Source organism: Podarcis liolepis (assembly GCF_965112155.1).
Source record: "Podarcis liolepis genome assembly, chromosome: 2".
Lineage (NCBI taxonomy): Eukaryota > Metazoa > Chordata > Lepidosauria > Squamata > Lacertidae > Podarcis > Podarcis liolepis.
Window position 1 is genome coordinate 122,194,614 of NC_139555.1, and position 21,563 is coordinate 122,216,176.

General features: G+C 42.7%; 2 protein-coding genes across 2 annotated transcripts; both read left to right on the plus strand.

The window, feature by feature from the left end:
* Window positions 1-332: 332 nt before the first annotated feature.
* On the plus strand, window positions 333-21,225 carry LOC310700966 (vomeronasal type-2 receptor 26-like; the record flags this gene model as incomplete). The annotated part of the gene is made up of 6 exons (XM_083490923.1): window positions 333-457; window positions 1,356-1,626; window positions 2,613-3,437; window positions 4,250-4,477; window positions 19,652-19,778; window positions 20,312-21,225. The coding sequence occupies 6 exons, from the start codon at window positions 333-335 to the stop codon at window positions 21,223-21,225; spliced, it is 2,490 nt and encodes an 829-aa protein (XP_083347049.1).
* Window positions 6,044-7,315, plus strand: LOC310701818 (vomeronasal type-2 receptor 26-like). Its single transcript, XM_083493239.1, has one exon. It carries the CDS (start codon window positions 6,181-6,183, stop codon window positions 7,174-7,176), a length of 996 nt encoding a protein of 331 aa, XP_083349365.1. The 5' UTR covers window positions 6,044-6,180; the 3' UTR covers window positions 7,177-7,315.
* Window positions 21,226-21,563: the final 338 nt, after the last annotated feature.

The window sequence follows — 21,563 nt, forward strand, 5'->3', positions numbered from 1 at the left end:
GTCCACAAATTACATAAGCATCAGAATCACAGGCAGAATGAGATAACTTATTGTCACAAGCCTGCAAGAAGGACTGGGTCATAAATATCAGAAGCCTCGCCTGAGACATTTGGGGCTGGCAGGGCTTGTTTCTGTGGGAGGTTTCCTTTTTCTACCTCTGCTTCTGAAGCTACTGTAGGAGTCCAGCTGCGCTTCTAATGTGACTGCTGTCACAAGAGTGTATGATTCTTGCAGGCATAGCCAGGATGATATTTCTGCTGCTGCTGTTTCTGCTGCTAATGCCCCATGGAGCCAGTAGGATGCTGAAAGCAAAATGCCCATTGAACCTATATATGGAATCTGATCCGTTGAATTATTACAGGCCAGGAGACCACCTCATTAGTCAGGTCATATTTCCAGCATTTTATAGAACTTACCCACTCAACTTTTTCCGGCATCCCGAAAACACTGTTAAGACGTAAGTGACTTTATGTTACCCAGTCTGCATTCACATTTATTGCTGTTTTCCAGAGGCAGCATCTAATGTCTGCCCATCCCTAATTAAACTTTCTCTCTCCGTTGCCCCCCTATTGCCTTTCGAATTAGATTTGGGGATTGAAAGTCAGCATTGAAGTACCCAGTGACCCCTTAATATCCTGCAAAAAGAGAGTTTAATTCTGAATCCTTTCCCTTTTTTGGGCTACAGTTTCCTTAATAAAAGGGCAGCATCTAAAGCACAATTGATCATCTCATGTCCTTCTTCCTGGGAAGCTCTTTCTGAACTGCTCCATATAAAGATAACACATTAAAGGAAAATTTGGCTTTTTAATATATTTTTATGCAAAAAGGGTGTTTCTTCCTGGTCAATAATTACATGCCTTTGCAGAGCTTCCCCTATTCCCAACAGAACTGTCTAACTTAAATGTCTCATTTGGTGTTGGGTGTATTTGGATTGCATCATGCTAATCTTGCAATTGGGGATCAAAGAAAGTGTAAAAATCAGAATGCAAGGTGACCACCTCCTTCCCTTCAGACTCGCTGGAACGCTCAAATCAGTATAGGAATCTTACGAGGTAGTTCCACCAGACTCAGAAGTTAAGGTGGGTAGACCAAGAGAGGGCATTTCTCTTTCATATCTTCTCATCTTGTAAATAGTTCTTGCCAACTTAAGGAACTCTAAATTGCAATCTAATTCACCCCAGCTCAAGCTCTCCTAAATGCTACTCCTTTCTTTGTTGGTGGATCTGGGCAAGATTCTGCTCCTTCCTAGCTGCAGAGTTTCCCGTTAGATATAACTTGTATAGAGCAAGGAGTTGTTTTCATTTAATGGAGACTGGAAGGCTAAAACGATTTTTCGTGTATTGATTTATTTGCAGTTTTTCAGCAAATGACACCTCAGCAGTCCTCTCCATCTTGTTTGCAAGCCAGGAGATCACCCGGCATCTTAAGCATTTAGCCAATGTCACCCTGGGCTATAGCATCTATGAGGCCGCTTTTGATGTCAGGACAACTGCCGATGCCATGCTAGACAGTATTCCAAGCTACAGCTGTGGAAGAAAGAATAATGTGTTGGCTGTTTTTGAAGCAACTTCTTCTGAAATCCCCCACCTTATTTCAAGCATGTTGGGCATCTACAAAATGCCGCAGGTAGGAATTGGAAGAGAAGAGATCAGTTATGTTTCATTCCTCTTTGCTGTCTCTCCAGCAGTGGTGAGGAACCCCTTCATGCTCCAAGAAGTTTCTAAACTGCAAAGCCAACCATTTTGTCAATTAGCCATGCTTTTGCAGACTGATGGGATTTCTACTTCAGCAATATTCTAAGGGCCAATTTTTCCAAGGAACACAAAAGAAAAGCACCCAAAAAGAGAGACTAGGGGGGAAGGAATCACATTTTTAGAATGTGGAAAGCAATTTAGAAAACCCTCAGCCACTTCCTGTCTCCCTCCCCAGACTGTCAATAGGAAGATGTAGTTGACAGTAGCCCCTGGCTCCTAATGAGTTCTTGTTTCTCAGGAAGACCAGTGGCTGTCTGGCACTAACTGAACACAGAGGTTTAAGTGCTTGCACTCCTCCAGATTGTATAAATGCTTAGCAGTGCTATTTCTGTGGAGATGCAGGGAGACGCATAGCCCTAAACATTTTGTGAAACTACCAGGAGAAGAAACTACAATTTTTTTTAGTTTCTTCTCTAGCATTGTAAATCGTCAGTTCAATTGAATAGCATCATGAATCATCAGTTTCGTTGCTACCCCCAATGGCGGCTTCCTTTCCTTTCCCAGTGTTTCCTGAGTAGAAGATGGAAGCGAAAGTACCCCTAAACATATTTTTTAGAAAAAAGCACTGCTGTTTAGCATCTGCCTCTCATTCTTTGCATTGTGACTCTCGGAAGAGTTTGGGGTACCATGACCCCTGAAGGCCCCAGATGCCCTGGTCTGTCTCAGTGTCCATTGGAGCCACTTCCTTCTCTGTAAGCTCCAGGTCCTCCACTGAACAGGATTCCTCCATCAGAGGCATGGCATGCATCCCATAAGCCTCTGGTTAGCTACTGTGAGAAGATTGGCCTTTGCCTGATCATGCAGTGAGGCCTTTCTTGTGTATTCCTGAAACCCTGACACCAATCCTTTTCATACTAGATCAGTTTTGGCTCAGCTGCTCATGATCTGAGTGACAAAACCCAGTTCCCTTTTATCTACCGGATAGTCCCCAAAGAAGAAACACAGTACATGGGGATTGTCAAGTTGTTGCTCCATTTTGGGTGGACGTGGATCGGACTCTTTGTTCCGGACAATGACAATGGAGAAAGGTTCCTGAGTGTCTTCACCCTTCTGATGATCCGCAGTGGGATTTGTGTTGCTTTCTTGGAAAAAATTCATATTTCCACCCTGGGACAAATGTCATCCTTACATTGTAAACCATCTGATTTGGGACAAGTCAAGGTGTTTGTTTATTATGGGGACTCTGAGCACAGAATTTATCCAATCATGATGTTACAAAGAATTCAGGAAGTGAGGAAATCTCAGGGGATAGTCTGGATCACAACAGATCTTCTGGACATTGATGAGATGTTGTTTGGTGGCACAGATTACTTCCAGCCTGCCCAAGGTTCTTTGTCCTTTGTAATGAATACCAAAAAACGGACAGAACATGGCTACTATACTCAACTTTCATTTGAAGCTACAGCTGCAGCTGCAGAGTTTTGGTCAAGAGCATTCAGTTGTACATGTTCAAACAATGTGCTATCCGTGGAGGGTTGGACAAAATGCACAGAAAAGGAAACATTGGAAACTTTGTCCCAGAAGGAGATGGGGGCAATCTGGTCTCAAGACCGCTACAGCACTTACTACGGCATCCAGTTTGTGGCCCAAGCCTTAAATGTCGCATATTCATCCAGATCCAAATGGATGTTAATGGCGAGTGGAGGAAACAGATTGGAACTTCAAAGGTTGCAGCCATGGCAGGTCTGTCCTCTCCCCTGTTTTGTAAATACCTTCTGGAATCCGTTTCAGATTTTATATTCTTTGTAGTTTACTTCATTGTTATTGTTAAATATGCTTAGATTTCCTATGCCCTGTCTTTAGTAGGACATGTTAATAAGTTTTTTTTAATTATTCATCTATTTTTGTGGTCCTAAGATACTTTGAAAATTGATTAAAATTATTTTAAAAAAAGATAATTTGGGAAAGTTAGGGGGAATCTTTCAAAGCACAAAATAAGCTATGAAAAATTGTTAAGGAGCATTCTCTTACATAAAGCTTAATTAATTAATTACTATATTTAGTTCATATATTGCTTGACTCCTGAAGAAACCCTCAAAGCACTTTACAAAAACATTAAAATAAAAGAAATCACTAAAGAAAACCCTTATTTAAAACATAGAAAGTTGAAATCACAATAGCATAGGTTAAAGCCAATTAAAAGGCATGTTAGCTTTCTACAGTTGCCAAGTGCTTGCTAGGATGTGTCCTCTATATGTGTTTATTTGAGTCTTATGTCCTGTGAATTCATAACCTGATAAAGGACCAGTTGTAATGACCAAAAGGTTGTTATCTTTAGCTGACACGAGGCCTCGATGTCCTTGATTTAGGACCATTCTCTCAAAACTGGTAAGATGTCTGGAATCTTACTCAATTATCTAAGAAAAACAAGACTACGCCCCACAAAATATCCAAAGTCATGAAAAGCTTTGCTCAATAAAATACCCACATACTCATTTTCTCACAAAATCCAGATATCATGTTTTATAAAGCTGGTGTTTTCTCTGCCATTCTAGCTTCACACTTTCTTGAAAGAAATTTGGCTTTCCAATTCATCCATAGGAGGGATGTATTCTGATCAGAATGGGGAGCTGACTGCCAACTTTGATATCGTGAACTGGGTCGTATTTCCCAATAGCTCTCACAGCAGAAGGAAAGTTGGGAGCATCGAGGAACAGGCATCCTCCGGCATAAAATTCTCCATTAAACCAGAAGCCATTGTGTGGCCTGGGAAATTCAGCAAGGTCATTGCATTCATTCATTTATCTGTTTATTTATTGTACAGTGGTACCTCAGATTACATATGCTTCAGGTTACATATGCTTCAGGTTACAGACTCTGCTAACCCAGAAATATTACCTCGGGTTATGAACTTTGCTTCATGATGAGAACATAAATCATGCTCCGGCGGCACGGCGGCAGCGGGAGACCCCACTAGCTAAAGTGGTGCTTCAGGTTAAGAACAGTTTCAGGTTAAGTACGGACCTGCGGAACGAATTAAGTACTTAACCTGAGGTACCATTGTATTTATATCCCACCTTCTCTCTATGGAGCTTCATGGCTACCTGGAAATTTGAACCTTAGTCTGCTGGGTTCTCTTAAACCCCTCTAACCACTATGGCACAACCGGCTCTGGTTCCCTTGCTGTGACATCTGTTAAGTTCTGATAATTTGCTGATAGGTGCCATTTTCAGTTTAACCCTAAGTGGGCCTTGTGCAGAGAGAGACCCACTCCTGGTTGTATACACAGCTGCTGTTTTCCCTCTCTGTTTTGCATAGCAAATCAGATGGAGAGGGGCAAAGAGAGGAGAGGCTGCTCTTAAGCTTGCATTTTCATCTATCCCTCTGAGTGGATGAACAAGGACATCAATGGGCCCAAAGTTGGCAGTGTGGGCCTAGCTGCCATGTGGGCTTTTTCAGCTGCCCAATAAAAGCACAATAATACGCTTCATAGTGTATGGCTGCCGTTCCTCCGGGTTCTCATGGACACATCCGGGAATAGGCTGCAGAAATGGCTCCCAGACACAGCTTTTTGCTGAAACAGCAAAATGCCATGGAAAACCCAAACGTATGACAAGAAGAGTGATTTTTAAAAATAATGATTAAAAATTCAAAGAAAAGCCAAAAAAACATTTAGAAAGGGAAAAAATAAAGCTCAACAACTTTGTCCGAAATATGGCAACCTTTTCACAGTGACAAAAAAAGAACAATAAATCTCAAAAGGCCATAGTTTGTTTAATCCTTTGTGTTCAACAATTAAAAATGAAACTTTATGTCAGAAAGAAAATGAATTCTCCACAGTTCTACCAAATTTTTAAGGGTCTCACTCCCATTTTAAAGCTTTCTAACCTGGTCTCAGTATTCTAAAAATGATTTTTATTTGAGCGTATTTTTAGTCAGAGCCTTCAGATGATGTCTGTGCTTTATGTTGATCTTCTTGGATGCTCCTTTTCTTAGTTTTTAGGTTGTGCCTCGTTCAAGATGCACCGAAATCTGTCGCCCTGGATATGCCAGAGTGGCTAAAGAAGGGGAGCCCATTTGCTGCTATGATTGTGCTCCTTGTGCAGAAGGGACAATCTCCATTCAGGAAGGTGGGTGACTCCAGAAGAAAGGGAGAGGCAAGATTTCAGGGGGCTCCAGGGGGTCACCCAGGGTTCGTGCTCCTTTGGATAATTGAAGACTAAGGGGAGACTGCTGTATCTTTAAGAAATATGATTTATTTGCTTATTTACACCTTCAGTCTGCATGGAGGAAGTTCAGATCTTACCACATGATGAAGAGCGACTTGTTTACCACAGCAGTGCAGCACTTCAGTGGAAGAAATCTCTCCCAATCAATCTTCAGCCAGCCTAGCCAACAAGGCAGCCTTGTTTTCTGCCTTATTCTTCCCAGCACACCATGCTAAAGACTGTATTTTCCTGACACCTCAAACGCACACCCCATCACCATGGCAACCTCTGTCAGAAAACAGACAGGTATGGATGTAAGAATTTTGTTAGTCATTCTGAAGTCATTCTTCTTCTCTTCAGATGCAAAGATTTGCACCAGATGCCCAGAAGATCATCATGCAAATCAAGCGCGAGACAAATGTGTCCCCAAGACAATAACATTTCTCACTTATGAAGAACCCTTGGGGATTGTGCTGGTTTCTTTTGCTCTCTTCTTGTCCTTGACCACTGGCATTGTGAAAGGAATCTTCGTTAAATACAAGGAAACTCCCATAGTCAAAGCTAACAATCGGGATTTATCCTATATACTCCTCAGCTCCCTCCTGCTTTCCTTTTTGTCCTCCTTCCTGTTCATCGGCCGGCCAAGGAAAGTGACCTGCCTTCTCCGACAAACAGCCTTCAGCATCATCTTCTCAGTTGCTGTCTCTTCTGTTTTGGCTAAAACCATCACTGTGGTGCTGGCCTTCCTGGCCACAAAGCCAGGGAACAAGGTGAGGAGATGGCTGGGGAAGAGTTTGGCCAACTCCATTGTCCTTTCCTGTTCCGGTATCCAAATTGTCATCTGCAGCATCTGGCTGGAAATCTCCCCACCCTTCCCAGACTCCGACATGCACTCCCAAGCTAGAGAGATCATCCTTCTATGCAATGAGGGATCTGTTGCCATGTTCTACACTGTCCTTGGCTACATGGGCTTCCTGGCTGCCATCTGCTTCACTGTGGCTTTTCTAGCCAGAAAGCTTCCCGGGTCCTTCAATGAAGCCAAGCTGATCACCTTCAGCATGCTGGTCTTCTGCAGTGTTTGGGTGTCTTTTGTTCCCACCTACCTGAGCACAAAAGGGAAGTTCATGGTTGCTGTGCAGGTCTTCTCTATGTTGGCCTCCAGTGCTGGCCTTCTGGGCTGCATCTTCCTTCCCAAGTGCTACATTATCATCCTCAGGCCTGATCTGAACACAAAGGCACATCTAACTACAAAAAGTGAAGGTGGTAGTGTCTGATTCTTAGCTTCTTTGAAGATTTTTGGCTTCACATAAAATACAATGTTGTTAACGTGGACCAAACATTGCTGTCAGGATGCTGTCAGCAGCTTCCAGCTGGTTGCCCAAGAAAGCATAAAGACTTTGGTCATCTTGGTCTTCCTTTCAAAGCACAGTACCAACCACTCTGTCAAAGGCGTCTCTTTATTTGACCAACACCCTGTGGGGGTCTGCATGAGCTAGGTACACCTCTGAGGAGAACAAGGTTTTGAGATGCTCAAATGCCTGTTATGCCTCAGCTGTCAACTGGAATGGCTTCTTGCCCCATCAAGCAATCCGTGAGGGGTGTAGTGAATAGGCTGACATGAACTTGCGGTAATATTTGGCCAATGCTACAAACCTCTGCAGGTCTTTCTTTGTCTTGGGCTTCTGCCGCCAAACTACGCTCTGCACCTTAGCTGGATCCATATGCACCCCCTAGTTGTGAGGTGATACCCCAGGAAATCTTTGCGAATTCTGCATTTTGTAGATTTATTGTGCTGGTTTATTGTTCTATATGTGATCTTAACAATAAATTTTGTTGTAAAAGCCATTGAAATGGTTCTTCTCGGTTATCAGTGTTGGCTGGCTGCCCCGTGGCTCCTGCTACACCATCTGTCATGATTTATGACCTAACCGCCAATTAAAGTTGACTCGGGAAAATTTGTCAGGATGCTGTCAACAGCTTCTGGCTGGTTGCCCAGGAAAGCATAAAGACAAGGAAAGGTTTCTTACCGGACTTCCGGGTTAGCGCCTCCGGCAATGGCGGAATTCCTCTGATCGGGAGGAACCCGCTCCGTGGAAATCAGGGTCTGGCCGCCGCGGCGAAGGCGGAGACCCACTAAAAACCACAGGCAGGAGAAGCCTGTGGACCTGGGATTCGGCTGGCATTAGCGCCTCCCCTACTCACGGGGAAACCCGGTTTCGGGGATCCGGAGCGACGTGGGGTGAGTGGCGCAGTGCTTCAAATCGACTGCTTCTTTCACGGAGTGAAGCCGCATTGCTGTTGCCGGAGAGCGCTGACTTTTTCCTGTGGGCAATTGGACTTTAAACAACTACCCGTGAGTAGAACGGAAAATTGGATCTTTAAACATCGTAATTTGGCACCGAAACGGAAAGGTTTCAAACAGGAAGTCCGCCTTCCTATTTTGTAAATAAATTGAAGCAAAGATGCTGCAAGCTAAAGTCCTGGAAAGTCTTTTGTAAAGGAGTAAATTTCCATCGGTTAAAATTATTAAACCCCCCTTGGAAGCAGGGGAAGAGGGGGGAAATCTTGGACCTAGCAAGCCTGCAGGAGAGAGTGATGAAAATCAAATTACCACCACTCTGAACCTGGAAACGGGCTGCCAGTAAGATTGATGTTTTGGGAGAGTTCATTGACTGTGAACAGAACGTATGTTGACAGCTGGTTAAATAGGAGAAATATATTGTTTCCATTGTCCTCTTCTGCGGTTAAAAAGGAGGAAAAGTAACTGAAAATTGAAACTAATTTTATTGTTTAAACTGTGTTTGAAAGGATTGATGCAAGTGGAGACTGTTTCCCTCTAGAGGGAGCTTTTGAAACTGTTACAAGAGTGGAGCTGGGGAATCTCCAGCTGTAAGATAAGAAGTTGTGAGAATCAGGGATTGACCTTGGACCATTTAAGAATGTTGACAGAAGAAGTTTTGGTGACTGTACTATGTTAGATAAGCTACTCACTGGAACAGCTCCACAAGAAGACGGATGTTATGACTACTAAAATTGATAACTTGGGACAAAAAGTGATTAGTTTGGGACAAAAAGTGAACACCAACACAGAAATTATTCAGGATTTGACACAGGAATTTATTTCGACAGGACAAATTGGGGAGAAGACGAAGGAGAAAGTGGTTGTTGTTGAACCTAAAATAATACAAGTGGGAGCACCAGCTTTACAGAGGCAAATGGAGGACTATAAGTTGAGGCCTGTTATGATTGAATATAGAAAAAGTCAGCCTTTGAGAATCAGAGCCCTGCTTGGGCTGGAGAAGGAAAGTTGGATAGATCCCTTTATGCAGGGATTTATTGACTGTTGGGACCTGGATTTGGGCCAGGAGGTGATTGGGGTTGTGGGGGCCTTTGGAGTTGGAGGAATTTTGAAACATGTCCTGAAATATTATATGGACCTTAGTTTTAACTATGGAGAGCTGGCTGATCTGTCGAGAAGGAATAAAAGCATTGTTGGGCCGGAGTCTCCCCGAGATCTGCTCTTCAGCATCAAAGAATATGAAGAAGACCTGCAGAAGGGACTTGGAAAAGAGTTAAGAGCCTCGGACAGAAGATCTCCAGGTTGATGAACTATATGGATTTGACGGAAATGACTGGCAGAATCCGAGACCAGGGAGAAGAGATGGTGGAAAAAGATTGGAAAAGTTTAAAGTTTATATATAGAAATATTCCCCTTACTTGCCTCTGAGCTGTGACCTCCCACAAACCACTGTTATAAAACTATACTGTCTTCCTCTTCTCTGGAAGAGTCAAGATGGGGAGGCGGTCTCCACCATTCCACCATTCAATTTCAAAACAACCAGTATTAGCGACCTGTTCGCAGTAGTCGTCATAAGCCAATAGGCTCATGTTGGAAATATTAAGGAGTGATCAAGCCACCAATTTTCAAGACAACTAGGACTACCCTCTTCCATGAGAATGCATTGACAACTCCTGAATCCACCAATTCATGCCCCCATTGCAAGCTTTAATAAGTCATGCAGGGCAACGGTTGGGAGACCACATGGATGGGACCACCTGAAGTCAAACACTTAACTTGACCCATTTCAATCTGGGTTCAGACCTTGTTATGCATGGAATCAAAGAAGCATAAATAAAAACAAAAATTGTGAAAGGAAGTAGTAATGAATGATGAAAGTGAATGTATAATAAGGATGGAGAGCCCTACAGTCCTATCTGTTTTATAATCTGATGGACTTGTTACGGAAGATGTCCATTTCACTGACCTGCACTGGTGTAAATCCATATTGTCTTTAAATGTTGAATTGTGGTTCAAAGAGCAATAGAACCTCAACAGCTGAAAACCTCATTTGCAAGCAGTGAGAGTCACTTCAGAAGGTTCCACTTCTTCAAGAATCTGCCCCAAACTCAAGTAGCCCTAATCCAGAATAGGGCTGAATTAAGCATTAAGCAAAATAAGCACGTGCTCAGGGCCTCCAGGGAAGGGGGGCACCTCAGAAATTTCCCATTGCTGGATTTACCCAGATCTTTGCAATTAGAAAAAATAGGTGGTTTGTTTTCAAATATAAAGTGGTAATATTCAAAAATAAACGTTATTTTCCACCTTACTGTAGGTTCTGCTTCATTTTGAAAAATCAATCTTTATTTTACAGTTTATTAGTGCTTATTGCCTGAATTAGATACACATGGGGGCACCAAGATCTTTTAAGATCTTGATCTGGCTGTAACCTTTGGTAAAAGATACCATAGCCCCCATGTTTTACCTTTTCATCATCTGTCATGTATACCCACAGCATTAAGCCTGGGTCTGACTGTTAACTGTCTCTCACTGGGGTTTGAAGCGCATTCTGTGTGTGACATCATACACTGATGTCACAATGATACATCTGCATTCATCCATGGTAACGTCACTGGCCAATAAACTCCTTCAACTAGGTCACCAGCAGCCTGGCTCTCCAGCAAGTTGAATGTTTTAGTTCATAGCCTGAGCATGAAGAAGAATATGGAGATCATCAGGGGGGTTGGGCTGAGTGTTTACCAGTGTGCAGACGATACACAGCTCTACCTCTCTTTTAAGTCGGAACCAGTGAAGGGGGTGAAGGTCCTGTGTAGTATCTGGAGATGGTTGGAGGATGTATGGTGGCCAACAGATTGAGCTCCATCTGGTAGGCCGTCTGAGACCCTACCGGCCCACAGACTATCTTGCCAGAGTAGTGCATGCTCTAGTTATCTCCCACTTGGACTACTGCATTCAGGTAGGTAGCCATGTTGGTCTGAAGCAGTTGAAATAAATAAAAATATTTTTTTAAAATGTCCAGTAGTACTTTAGAGACCAACTAAGTTTGTTCTGGGTATAAGCTTTCGTGGGTTAAGTTGTGGGTGAACATATCAGACGACACAGCGATTCTTCAAACAGCTCTTGTTGTGGGTGGGGTATAAATATTAAAATAGTTGTTGCTGTTTTGATTATAAAATATGCTTTTAGTTTTTAAAAAATCAATGAAAGCACAATGGTGCTGTTTCATTTATTTTACACCTCTAGTGGGTCTATAATCTGATTAGCTCTTAATGTGCTCCAGAAGCAGAAATCCCATTGGGAAAGCTTCTCCTAGCATGCAAAGACAGTGATGGTGGTGGAAGATGTGTTTCCTGCAACTGGCTCCTTTCATGAAGCAGAATGTGTGTTTTGTGTGGAGACACTGTTTAACTATCCAGCAACTCCATCCAAGGCTTGGTTAGGTTTATTAACTCGGTTTGTCGGCTCCCACCAAAAAGTCCCAAATTACTTGCTTTCAGACTCCTGCCTGGCTGATGCCATGCTTGAATTGGAGTCATTGCTCTGCCCTAGAGCATACAAACAAATAACAAGTATGTGAGCATGTGCAGAGTGCTTATAGCCTGAAATGAGAACAGCTTGGATTAGCTATCCCTCCCTGAAGGTACGCTTATTCTCCCCACCCCCCACCCCCGCTATTTATGCTCCTGCATGTGTGGAAAAAGGGTCACTGTTTCCTGTCTGCACTCAGGGGTGAGAGGATTTATCTCACAGAACATCAATAGGCAATGCAACCTAAAACCAAACAAAACTTAACATGTTAGGCACTGTAAGGCAACAGAAAGATCTTCAAACCTTTATTGTGTCCCCCCAAAAAAGTTTTTTAAAAGAGGTTGATCTCTCTCTCTCTCTCTCTCTCTCTCTCTCTCTCTCTCTCTCTCTGTGTGTGTGTGTGTGCTTAATCATTATTGGCATTCTAATCCTGCTCCACAAATATCAAGGAGAAGACAGATCCTGTCTCAGCTCACAATCTAAGAGACACAACAGAAAAGTGGACTGGGAGGGAAAAGGAGATCAGCAAGTTCTGGCAGCCATTCTTAGGCTTTCAGGAGAGTCAATGTAAAGGCCATGTAGTCTCATCCCTCCTTTACCCTGATGAAACAGCTGCTGAATAAGTCCACTTATTAGGAATATCAAGTGCTCATAAACGTAGGTTATTTATGTTTCAAAGACCACTTGGACTTCGGCGCCTAACAAGCTCATCAGCTGCATATTCCTGCGTTGCAGAAGTTTATACCACATGATCCTCAGGGTCCCTTCCAACTCTACGATTTGTCAGTTCTGTTGCAAGCAGTGACAGTCCCATCAGAAGATCCTTGAGAAATGGAACACCAGGTTCATCCAGCAGGGTCATTCGCAGACACTGATGATCCTTCAGTCTCTTTTCACTTTCATGTTTGATGATTGCAATGAGTAGCTTTGCACTGTAAGTGGCGAAGAACCTCCTCCCAACCCTTTTGGCTGCAAATCCAATAGCTACTTACTTGGGAGGATGGCCCACTAAACTGAATGGGAATTCTGAGCAGAGATGCTAGGATTGCACTGTTGGCATTACAGGAAACTTTTAAACATACACAGATTGACAGGCCCATCAGTGAGTTCTTACAAAAAACAATTTCCCTAGTGGTTCAAAGAGCAATAGAACCTCAACAGCTGAAGGCCTCATTTGCAAGCAGTGAGAGTCACTTCAGAAGGTTCCACATCTTCAAGAATCTGCCCCAAACTCCACTACCACCTGCAGTAAAACACACTGTCCTTGAATGTATAATGGATTGTTACATACTGGACACCATAGATAACACTGATGTTAATAGCCTTCCTCTGCCCAACTATGTATGATTGAAATTCTTCCAGGGAAGCAGCAATCTTCAAGGTCTATAAGAGATTTCTCTGTCCTGACTCTTCCAACATTCAGCTCCATTGGAAGCCAAATTGAATTGACTCTCTAGTCGGCTGCTAATATACAGTGGTATCTCAGGTTAAGAACTTAATTCGTTCTGGATGTACTTTCTTAACCTGAAACTGTTCTTAACCTGAGGTACCACTTTAGCTAATAGGGCCTCTTGCCACCGCTGTGCGATTTTTGTTCTCATCCTGAAGCAAAGTTCTTAACCTAAGGTACTATTTCTGGGTTAGCAGAGTCTGTAACCTGAAGCATCTGTAACCCGAGGTACCACTGTATTACTAAGCCACGGCCAGATACTGTTGCTACTGCATAAAGCCAATGGACCAGTCAGCTGGTTGGGTTGTCTCATGAACCCGAACTTCTATTAGCTTAAGTGAGTATCTCATGACTTATCTCTTTGTTAGAGATCTCCATTGGCTGCCAATGAATCTATAGTTCTGAGGCAGTGTGGTGTAGTGATCAGGGAGTTGGACAGGGGCCTAGGACACAAGGGTTTAAATTCCCGCTTACAGTCCAAACTTCTAGTATTATTACTGGGAAGGAGGAAAACTTTTTCCTATCCATATTACCCACAGCATGCTTATAAACCTCTATCATGTCCCGCCTTGGTCCATCATAGCTATTCTATAGTTTCTTGGACTTTACTGGTCAATGTTTCCTCAATTTTAGAAGGGCCCAGATTGAGAGTCCCATCTTTGAGTTCTCACAAACGTGTTTTGCTCTGGCTCTGCAGCTGCCCATTGAGTCACACACCGATTCCAGGGAGTTGCAGAGCAGGTGGACTTTCTTAACCTTATAATTATCAAAATCATGGTGATTTGCTTATCTAGACCAGGGATTTCCCCAACGATGGCCTTGGAGTCCACAAATTAAAAAACATCAGAATCACAGGCAGCATCAGATAACTTATTGTCACAAGCCTGAAAGAAGAACAGGGTCATAAATATCAGAAGCCGGACCTGGGAGATTTGGGGCTGGCAGGGCTTGTTTCTGTGGGAGGTTTCCTTTTTCTACCTCTGCTTCTGAAGCTACTGTAGGAGTCCAGCTGTGCTTCTAATGTGACTGCTGTCACAAAAGTGTACGATTCTTGCAGGCATAGCCAGGATGATATTTCTGCTGCTGCTATTTGTGCTGCTTATGCCCTATGGAGCCAGTAGGATGCTGAAAGCAAAATGCCCATTGAACCTACATATGGAATCTGATCCGTTGAATTATTACAGGCCAGGAGACCACCTCATTAGTCAGGTCATATTTCCAGCATCTTATAGAACTTACCCATTCAACTTTTTCTGGCATCCCGAAAACACTGTTAAGACGTAAGTGACTTTATGTTACCCAGCCTCTATTCACATTTATTGCTGTTTGCCAGCATCTAATTTCTGCCCATCCCTAATTAAACTTTCTCTCTCCATTGCCCCCACATTTCCTGTTAAATAAGATTTAGGGACTGAAAGTCAGCATTGAAGTACCCAGTGACCCCTTAATATCCTGCAAAAAGAGAGTTTAATTCTGAATCCTTTCCCTTTTTTGGGCTCCAGTTTCCTTAATACAAGGGCAGCATCTAAAGCACAATTGATCATCTCATGTCCTTCTTCCTGGGAAGCTCTTTCTGAACTGCTCCATATCAAGATGACACATTAAAGGAAAATTTGGCTTTTTAATATATTTTTATGCAAAAAGGGTGTTTCTTCCTGGTCAATAATTACATCCCTTTGCAGAGCTTCCCCTGTTCCCAACAGAACTGTCTAACATAAATGTCTCATTTGGTGTTGGGTGTATTTGGATTGCATCATGCTAATCTTGCATTTGAGGATCAAAGAAAGTGTAAAAATCAGAATGTAAGGTGACCACCTCCTTCCCTACAGACTCGCTGGAACGCTCAAATCAGTATAGGAACCTTACTAGGTAGTTCCACCAGACTCAGAAGTTAAGGTGAGTAACCCAAGATAGGGCATTTCTCTCTTTCATATCTTCTCATCCTGTAAATAGTTTGTCCCAACTTAAGGAACTCTAAATGATTATTTCAATCTAATTCACCCCAGCTCAAGCTCTCCTAAATGCTACTCCTTTCTTTGTTGGTGGATCTGGGCAAGATTCTGCTCCTTCCTAGCTGCAGAGTTTGGCCCGTTAGATATAACTTGTATAGAGCAAGCAGTTGTTTTCATTTAATGGAGAATGGAAGCTAAAACTATTATTTGTTTATTCATTTATTTCAGTTGGTCAGCAAAGGACACCTCACCCGTCCTGTCCATCTTGTTTGCAACCCAGGAGATCACCCGGCATCTTAAGCATTTAGCCAATGTCACCCTGGGCTATAGCATCTATGAGGCCGCTTTTGATGTCAGGACAACTGCCGATGCCATGCTAGACAGTATTCCAAACTACAGCTGTGGAAGACAGAATAATGTGTTGGCTGTTTTTGAAGCAACTTCTTCTGAAATCCCCAGCCAGATTTCAAGCATGTTGGGCATCTACAAAATGCCCCAGGTAGGAATTGGAAGGGAAGAGATCAGTTGTATTTAATTCCTCTTTGCTGTCTCTCCAGCAGTGGTGAGGAACCCCTTCATGCCCCCAGAAGTTTCTTAACTGCAAAGCCAACCGTTCTGTCAATTAGCCATGCTTTTGCAGACTGATGGGATTTCTACTTCAGCAATATTCTAAGGGCCATTTTTTTCAAGGAACACAAAAGAAAAGCACCCAAAAAGAGAGACTAGGGGGGAAGGAATCACATGTTTAGAATGTGGAAAGCAATTTAGAAAACCCTCAGCCACTTCCTGTCTCCCTCCCCAGACTGTCAATAGGAAGATGTAGTTGACAGTAGCCCCTGGCTCCTAATGAGTTCTTGTTTCTCAGGAAGACCAGTGGCAGCTAACTGAACACAGAGGTTTAAGTGCTTGCACTCCTCCAGATTGTATAGATGCTTAGCAGTGCTATTTCTGGGGGGACGCAGGGGGACGCATACCCCTAAACATTTTGTGAAACTACCAGGAGAAGAAACTACAAATGTTTAGTTTCTTCTCTAGCATTGTAAATCCTCAGTTCCATTGAATAGCATCGTGAATCATCACTTCCGTTGCTACCCCTGTTGGCAGCTTCCTTTCCTTTCCCAGTGTTTCCTGAGTATAAGATGGAAGCGAAAGTACTCCTAAACATTTTTTTTTAGAAAAAAAGCACTGCTGTTTAGCATCTGCCTCTCATTCTTTGCATTGTGACTCGAGGAAGAATTTGGGGTACCATGACCCCTGAAGGCCCCAGATGCCCTGGTCTGTCTCAGTGTCCATTGGAGCCACTTCCTTCTCTGTAAGCTCCAGGTCCTCTTCTGAACATGATTCCTCCATCAAAGGCATTGCATGCATCCCATAAGCCTCTGGTTAGCTACTGTGAGAAGGTTGGCCTTTGCCTGATCATGCAGTGAGGCCTTTCTTGTGTATTCCTGAAACTCTGACACCAATCCTTTTCATACTAGATCAGTTTTGGCTCAGCTGCTCAGGATCTGAATGACAAAACCCAGTTCCCTTTTATCTACCGGATAGTCCCCAAAGAAGAAACCCAGTACATGGGGATTGTCAAGTTGTTACTCCATTTCGGGTGGACGTGGATCGGTCTCTTTGTTCCAGACAATGACAATGGAGAAAGGTTCCTAAGAGCCTTCACCCTTCTGCTGATCCGGAGTGAGATTTGTGTTGCTTTCTTGGAAAAAATTAATCTTCTGAAACTCTCATACTTGCATTTTAATGTATCTGCCTTGAGACAAGTCAAGGTGTTTGTTTATTATGGGGACTCTGAGCACAGAATTTATCCAATCATGATGTTACAAAGAACTCATGAAGTGAGGAAAATGCAAGGGATAGTCTGGATCACAACAGATCTTCTGGACATTGATGTGATGTTGTTTGGTGGCACAGATTACTTCCAGCCTGCCCAAGGTTCTTTGTCCTTTGTAATGAATACCGAAAAAAGGACAGAACAGGGTTACTATACTCCACTTTCATTTGAAGCTAGAGCTGCAGCTGCACAATTTTGGAAGAAAGCATTCAATTGTTCATGTTCAAACAATGTGCTATCCGTGGAGGGTTGGACAAGATGCACAGAAAAGGAACAACGGGAGACTTTCTCCAAGGAGGAGATGGAGGCAATCTGGTCTGAAGACCGCTACAGCACTTACTACGGCGTCCAGTTTGTGGCTCAGGCCCTAAATGCTGCCTATTCATCCAGATCCAAATGGAGGTTAATGGTGGGTGAAGGAGACAGATTGGAATTTCAAAGGCTGCAGCCATGGCAGGTCTGTCCTCTCCCCTTTTTTGCAAACACGTTGTCCATCTCTGGAATGCTTTTCAGATTCTATATTCTTTGAAATTTATCCAGTTGTAATTGTTAAATATGTTTAGGTTTCCTAGGCACTGTCTTTACTTTAGTAGGACATATTAAGAAGTTTTTTTAATTGTTCATCTGTTTTTGCGGTTGTACAATATTAATTTGAAAATCATTTGAAAATTAATTAAAATCTTTATTAAAATAGATAATTTAGAGAAATTAGGGGGGAAATCCTTCAAAACATAAAATAAGGTATGGAAAAAATTGTTAAGGAGCATTCTCTCACATAAAGCTTAATAAATTAATTACTATATTTACTTCATAACATTTATATACTGCTTGACTGCTGAAAAAAACCTCAAAGCACTTTACGGAAAAAGTTAAAATAAAAAATTATCACTAAAGAACTTAAAACCCTTATTTGAAACATATAGAAAGTTGAAATCACAGTAGGATAGATTAAAGCCAATTAAAATGCATGCAAGCTTTCTACAGTTCTACATATAAAGGACATGTCCTCAATATATGTTTAATTGAGTCATATCCCCCAAGGATTTATAACTGATATAGGACCTGTTGTAATGACCAAAATCTCATCACCTATAACTGACACAAGGCATCTGTCTCAATGTCCTCAATTCTCTACAAATCAGTAAGGTGTCTGGAACTTTCCTCAATTATTAAAGGAAAACAATACATCCCACAAAATATCCAACTTCATGAAAAGCTTTGCTCAATCATATGCCCAGGAAACATCCTGCAATTATTTTGTTTAAACATAGTTTACTCTCAGCTGTTATGGAGTTTGCACACAAGCCTTCAGTTCTCACACACAACCCTGATAATACGTTTTCTAAATACTGCCATTTTCTAAATACTGCCATTCTAGCTTCACACTTTCTTGAAAGAAATTTGGCTTTCCAATTCATCCATAGGAGGGATGTATTCTGATCAGAATGGGGAGCTGACTGCCAACTTTGATATCGTGAACTGGGTCGTATTTCCCAATAAATCTCACAGCAGAAGGAAAGTTGGGAGCATCGAGGGACAGGCATCCTCCGGCATAAAATTCTCCATTAAACCAGAAACCATTGTGTGGCCTGGGAACTTCAGCAAGGTCGTCACATTTATTCATTTATCTGTTTATTTATTGCACTTTCCCCCTATGGAGATCTAAATACTATATATGGTTTTCTGAAGTAGGATAGACTGAGAGGAAGTGATTGGCCCACGGTCACAAAGGAAGCTGCATGGCTACCTGGGAATTTGAATCTTAATCTCCCAGGCTCTCATCCAACCCTCTAACCACTATGGCACAACTGGCTCTGGTTCCCTCGCTGTGACATCTGTTAAGTTCTGATAATTTGCTGATAGGTGCCATTTTCAGCTTAGCCCTAAGTGGGTCCAGCCTGAGTGAGACCTGCTCCTGGTTGTGTTCACCACTCCTGTTTTCCTTCTCTGTTTTGCCTTCTCTGTTTTGAATAGCAGTTCAGATGGAGAGGGGCAGAGAGTGGAGAGGTTGCTCTTACACTTGCATTTTCATCTATCCCTCTGAGTGGATGAACAAGGACATCAATGGGCCAAATTTGGCAGTGTGGCCCTAGCTGCCATGTGGGCTTCATCAGCTACCCAATCATGCCAACTGCTTATAAAAGCTCAACAATAGACACCATACCTCCTGCCATACCTGCACGTTATCTCAGACACATCCGGGAATATCACTGCAGAAATTCAGGCAGATTTTTGCTGTATCGTCAAAATGTCGGGGAAAACCCCGAAAGCAGGGCAATTAGGGCATTTTTTTAAAAAAATGGTTAAACATTCAAAGAAAAACCCACAAATTTTAGAGGGGGGGGGGAATAAAGCTCAACAACTTTGTCTGGAATATGGCAACCCTGTCATAGTAACAAAAAAGAACAATAGACCTCAGTTTAAAAGGCCAAAATTGGTTTAATATTTTGTGTTCAACAATATTTGTGTTCAACAATTAAAAAGGAAACTTCATGTCAAAAAGAAGAGGAGTTCTCCACAGTACTAACAAATCTGGAAGTGCCACAGTCCAATTTTAAAGCTTGCTAACCTGGCCCCAGTATTTTAAAAATGATTTTTATACGAGCATTTTTTTTTAGTCAAGGCCTTCTGATGATGTAATTCATGCCAATCTCCTTTTGTTGCTCCTTCTCCTGGTTTTTAGGTCGTACCTCGTTCAAGATGCACCGAAAGCTGTCGCCCTGGATATGCCAGAGTGGCTAAGGAAGGAGAGCCCGTTTGCTGCTATGATTGTGCTCCTTGTGCGGAAGGGACAATCTCCATTCAGGAAGGTGGGTGACTGAGCGCTCTATGGGATACAGCTGTGGGCAGCCTGAGGATGCTGCTTCATCCACCATGGGGCCTGCTCATAAAAGAGTAAACCTAGAGTGAAAAAAGTGATTATTGCTTAAGTTGTCAGCTGTTGCTTTAGTTTTCTGTGCACCACTTTTCATGTTAAGTAGCCTAGAATTGGAAGGATAAATGAATGAATGAAATAAAATCAAAACATGTGCAAACTTTCCTTATAGAAGGAGAACACTCTGTAATCTGTTCTGTTTCTCCAACATGGAAGCAAATCTGATGATGCCTACGTGATGCCTACATCAGACTAAAATGTTCAAAAATGGCTTAAAAATACCATTTTAATTCTGTGCAGGATATAGTACTATTCAAGCAAATCCTGACATAAGCCAGGGAAATGCTGTCCCTCTCTGATTTCCTGACCTCTCCCACTTTGTTGTATTATCCCATTGTATTGGAACACAGACAGTTAAGGATGTGTGAGATTTCTTAGCGATACTGAAGTCCTTCTTCTTCTCTTCAGATGCAAAGCATTGCACCAAATGCCCAGAAGAACAGCATGCAAATCAAGCGCGAGACAAATGTGTCCCCAAGATTATAACATTTCTCACTTATGAAGAACCCTTGGGGATCCTCCTGGAGTCCTTTGCTCTCTTCTTGTGCTTAACCGCTTGTGTTGTGCTAGGAATCTTCATTAAATACATGAAAACTCCCATAGTCAAAGCTAACAATCGAGACTTATCCTATATCCTCCTTATCTCCCTCCTGCTTTCCTTTTTGTCCTCCTTCCTGTTCATCGGCCGGCCAAGGAAAGCGACCTGCCTTCTCCGACAAACAGCCTTCAGCATCATCTTCTCGGTTGCTGTCTCTTCTGTTTTGGCAAAAACCATCACTGTTGTGCTGGCCTTCCTGGCCACAAAGCCAGGGAACAAGGTGAGGAGATGGCTAGGGAAGAGTCTAGCCAACTCCATTGTCCTTTCCTGTTCCAGTATGCAGGTTGTCATCTGCACCATCTGGCTAGGAATCTTTCCACCCTTCCCAGACTCCAACATGCAGTCCCAAGCTAGAAAGATCATCCTTCTATGCAATGAAGGATCTGTTGCCATGTTTTACACTGTCCTTGGCTACATGGGCTTCCTGGCTGCCATCTGCTTCACGGTGGCTTTCCTAGCGAGGAAGCTGCCTGGGGCCTTCAATGAAGCTAAGCTGATCACCTTCAGCATGCTGGTCTTCTGCAGTGTTTGGGTGTCCTTTGTGCCCACCTACCTGAGCACAAAAGGGAAGTTCATGGTAGCTGTGCAGGTCTTCTCTATGTTGGCCTCCAGTGCTGGGCTTCTGGGCTGCATCTTCCTACCGAAGTGCTACATTATCATACTCAGGCCTGATCTGAACACAAAGGAACATCTAACTACAAAAACTGAAGGCGGTAGTGTCTGATTCTTAGCTTCACATCATATACCACGTTCTTCAGGTGGAACCGAGACTGGTGTCAAAATGCTGTTAGCAGCTTTTGGCTGGTTGCCTAGGAAAGTATAAAGGCAATTAAAGGTTTCTTGCAGTCTTGCTCCTGCCCCAACGATTTCAAGATGATTTGCAGATGTCAGGAATTGAACCCAGGGCCTTCAGCATGTATATAGTCCATGTTCTACTGTGCCCCTATATTATTGTTTCATCCATCTAATTTATTTTTGCTCTCTAGACAACTGTAACCTTTGGTAAAAGATACCATAGCCCCGATGTTTTACCTTTTCATCATCTGCCATGAATACCCAAAG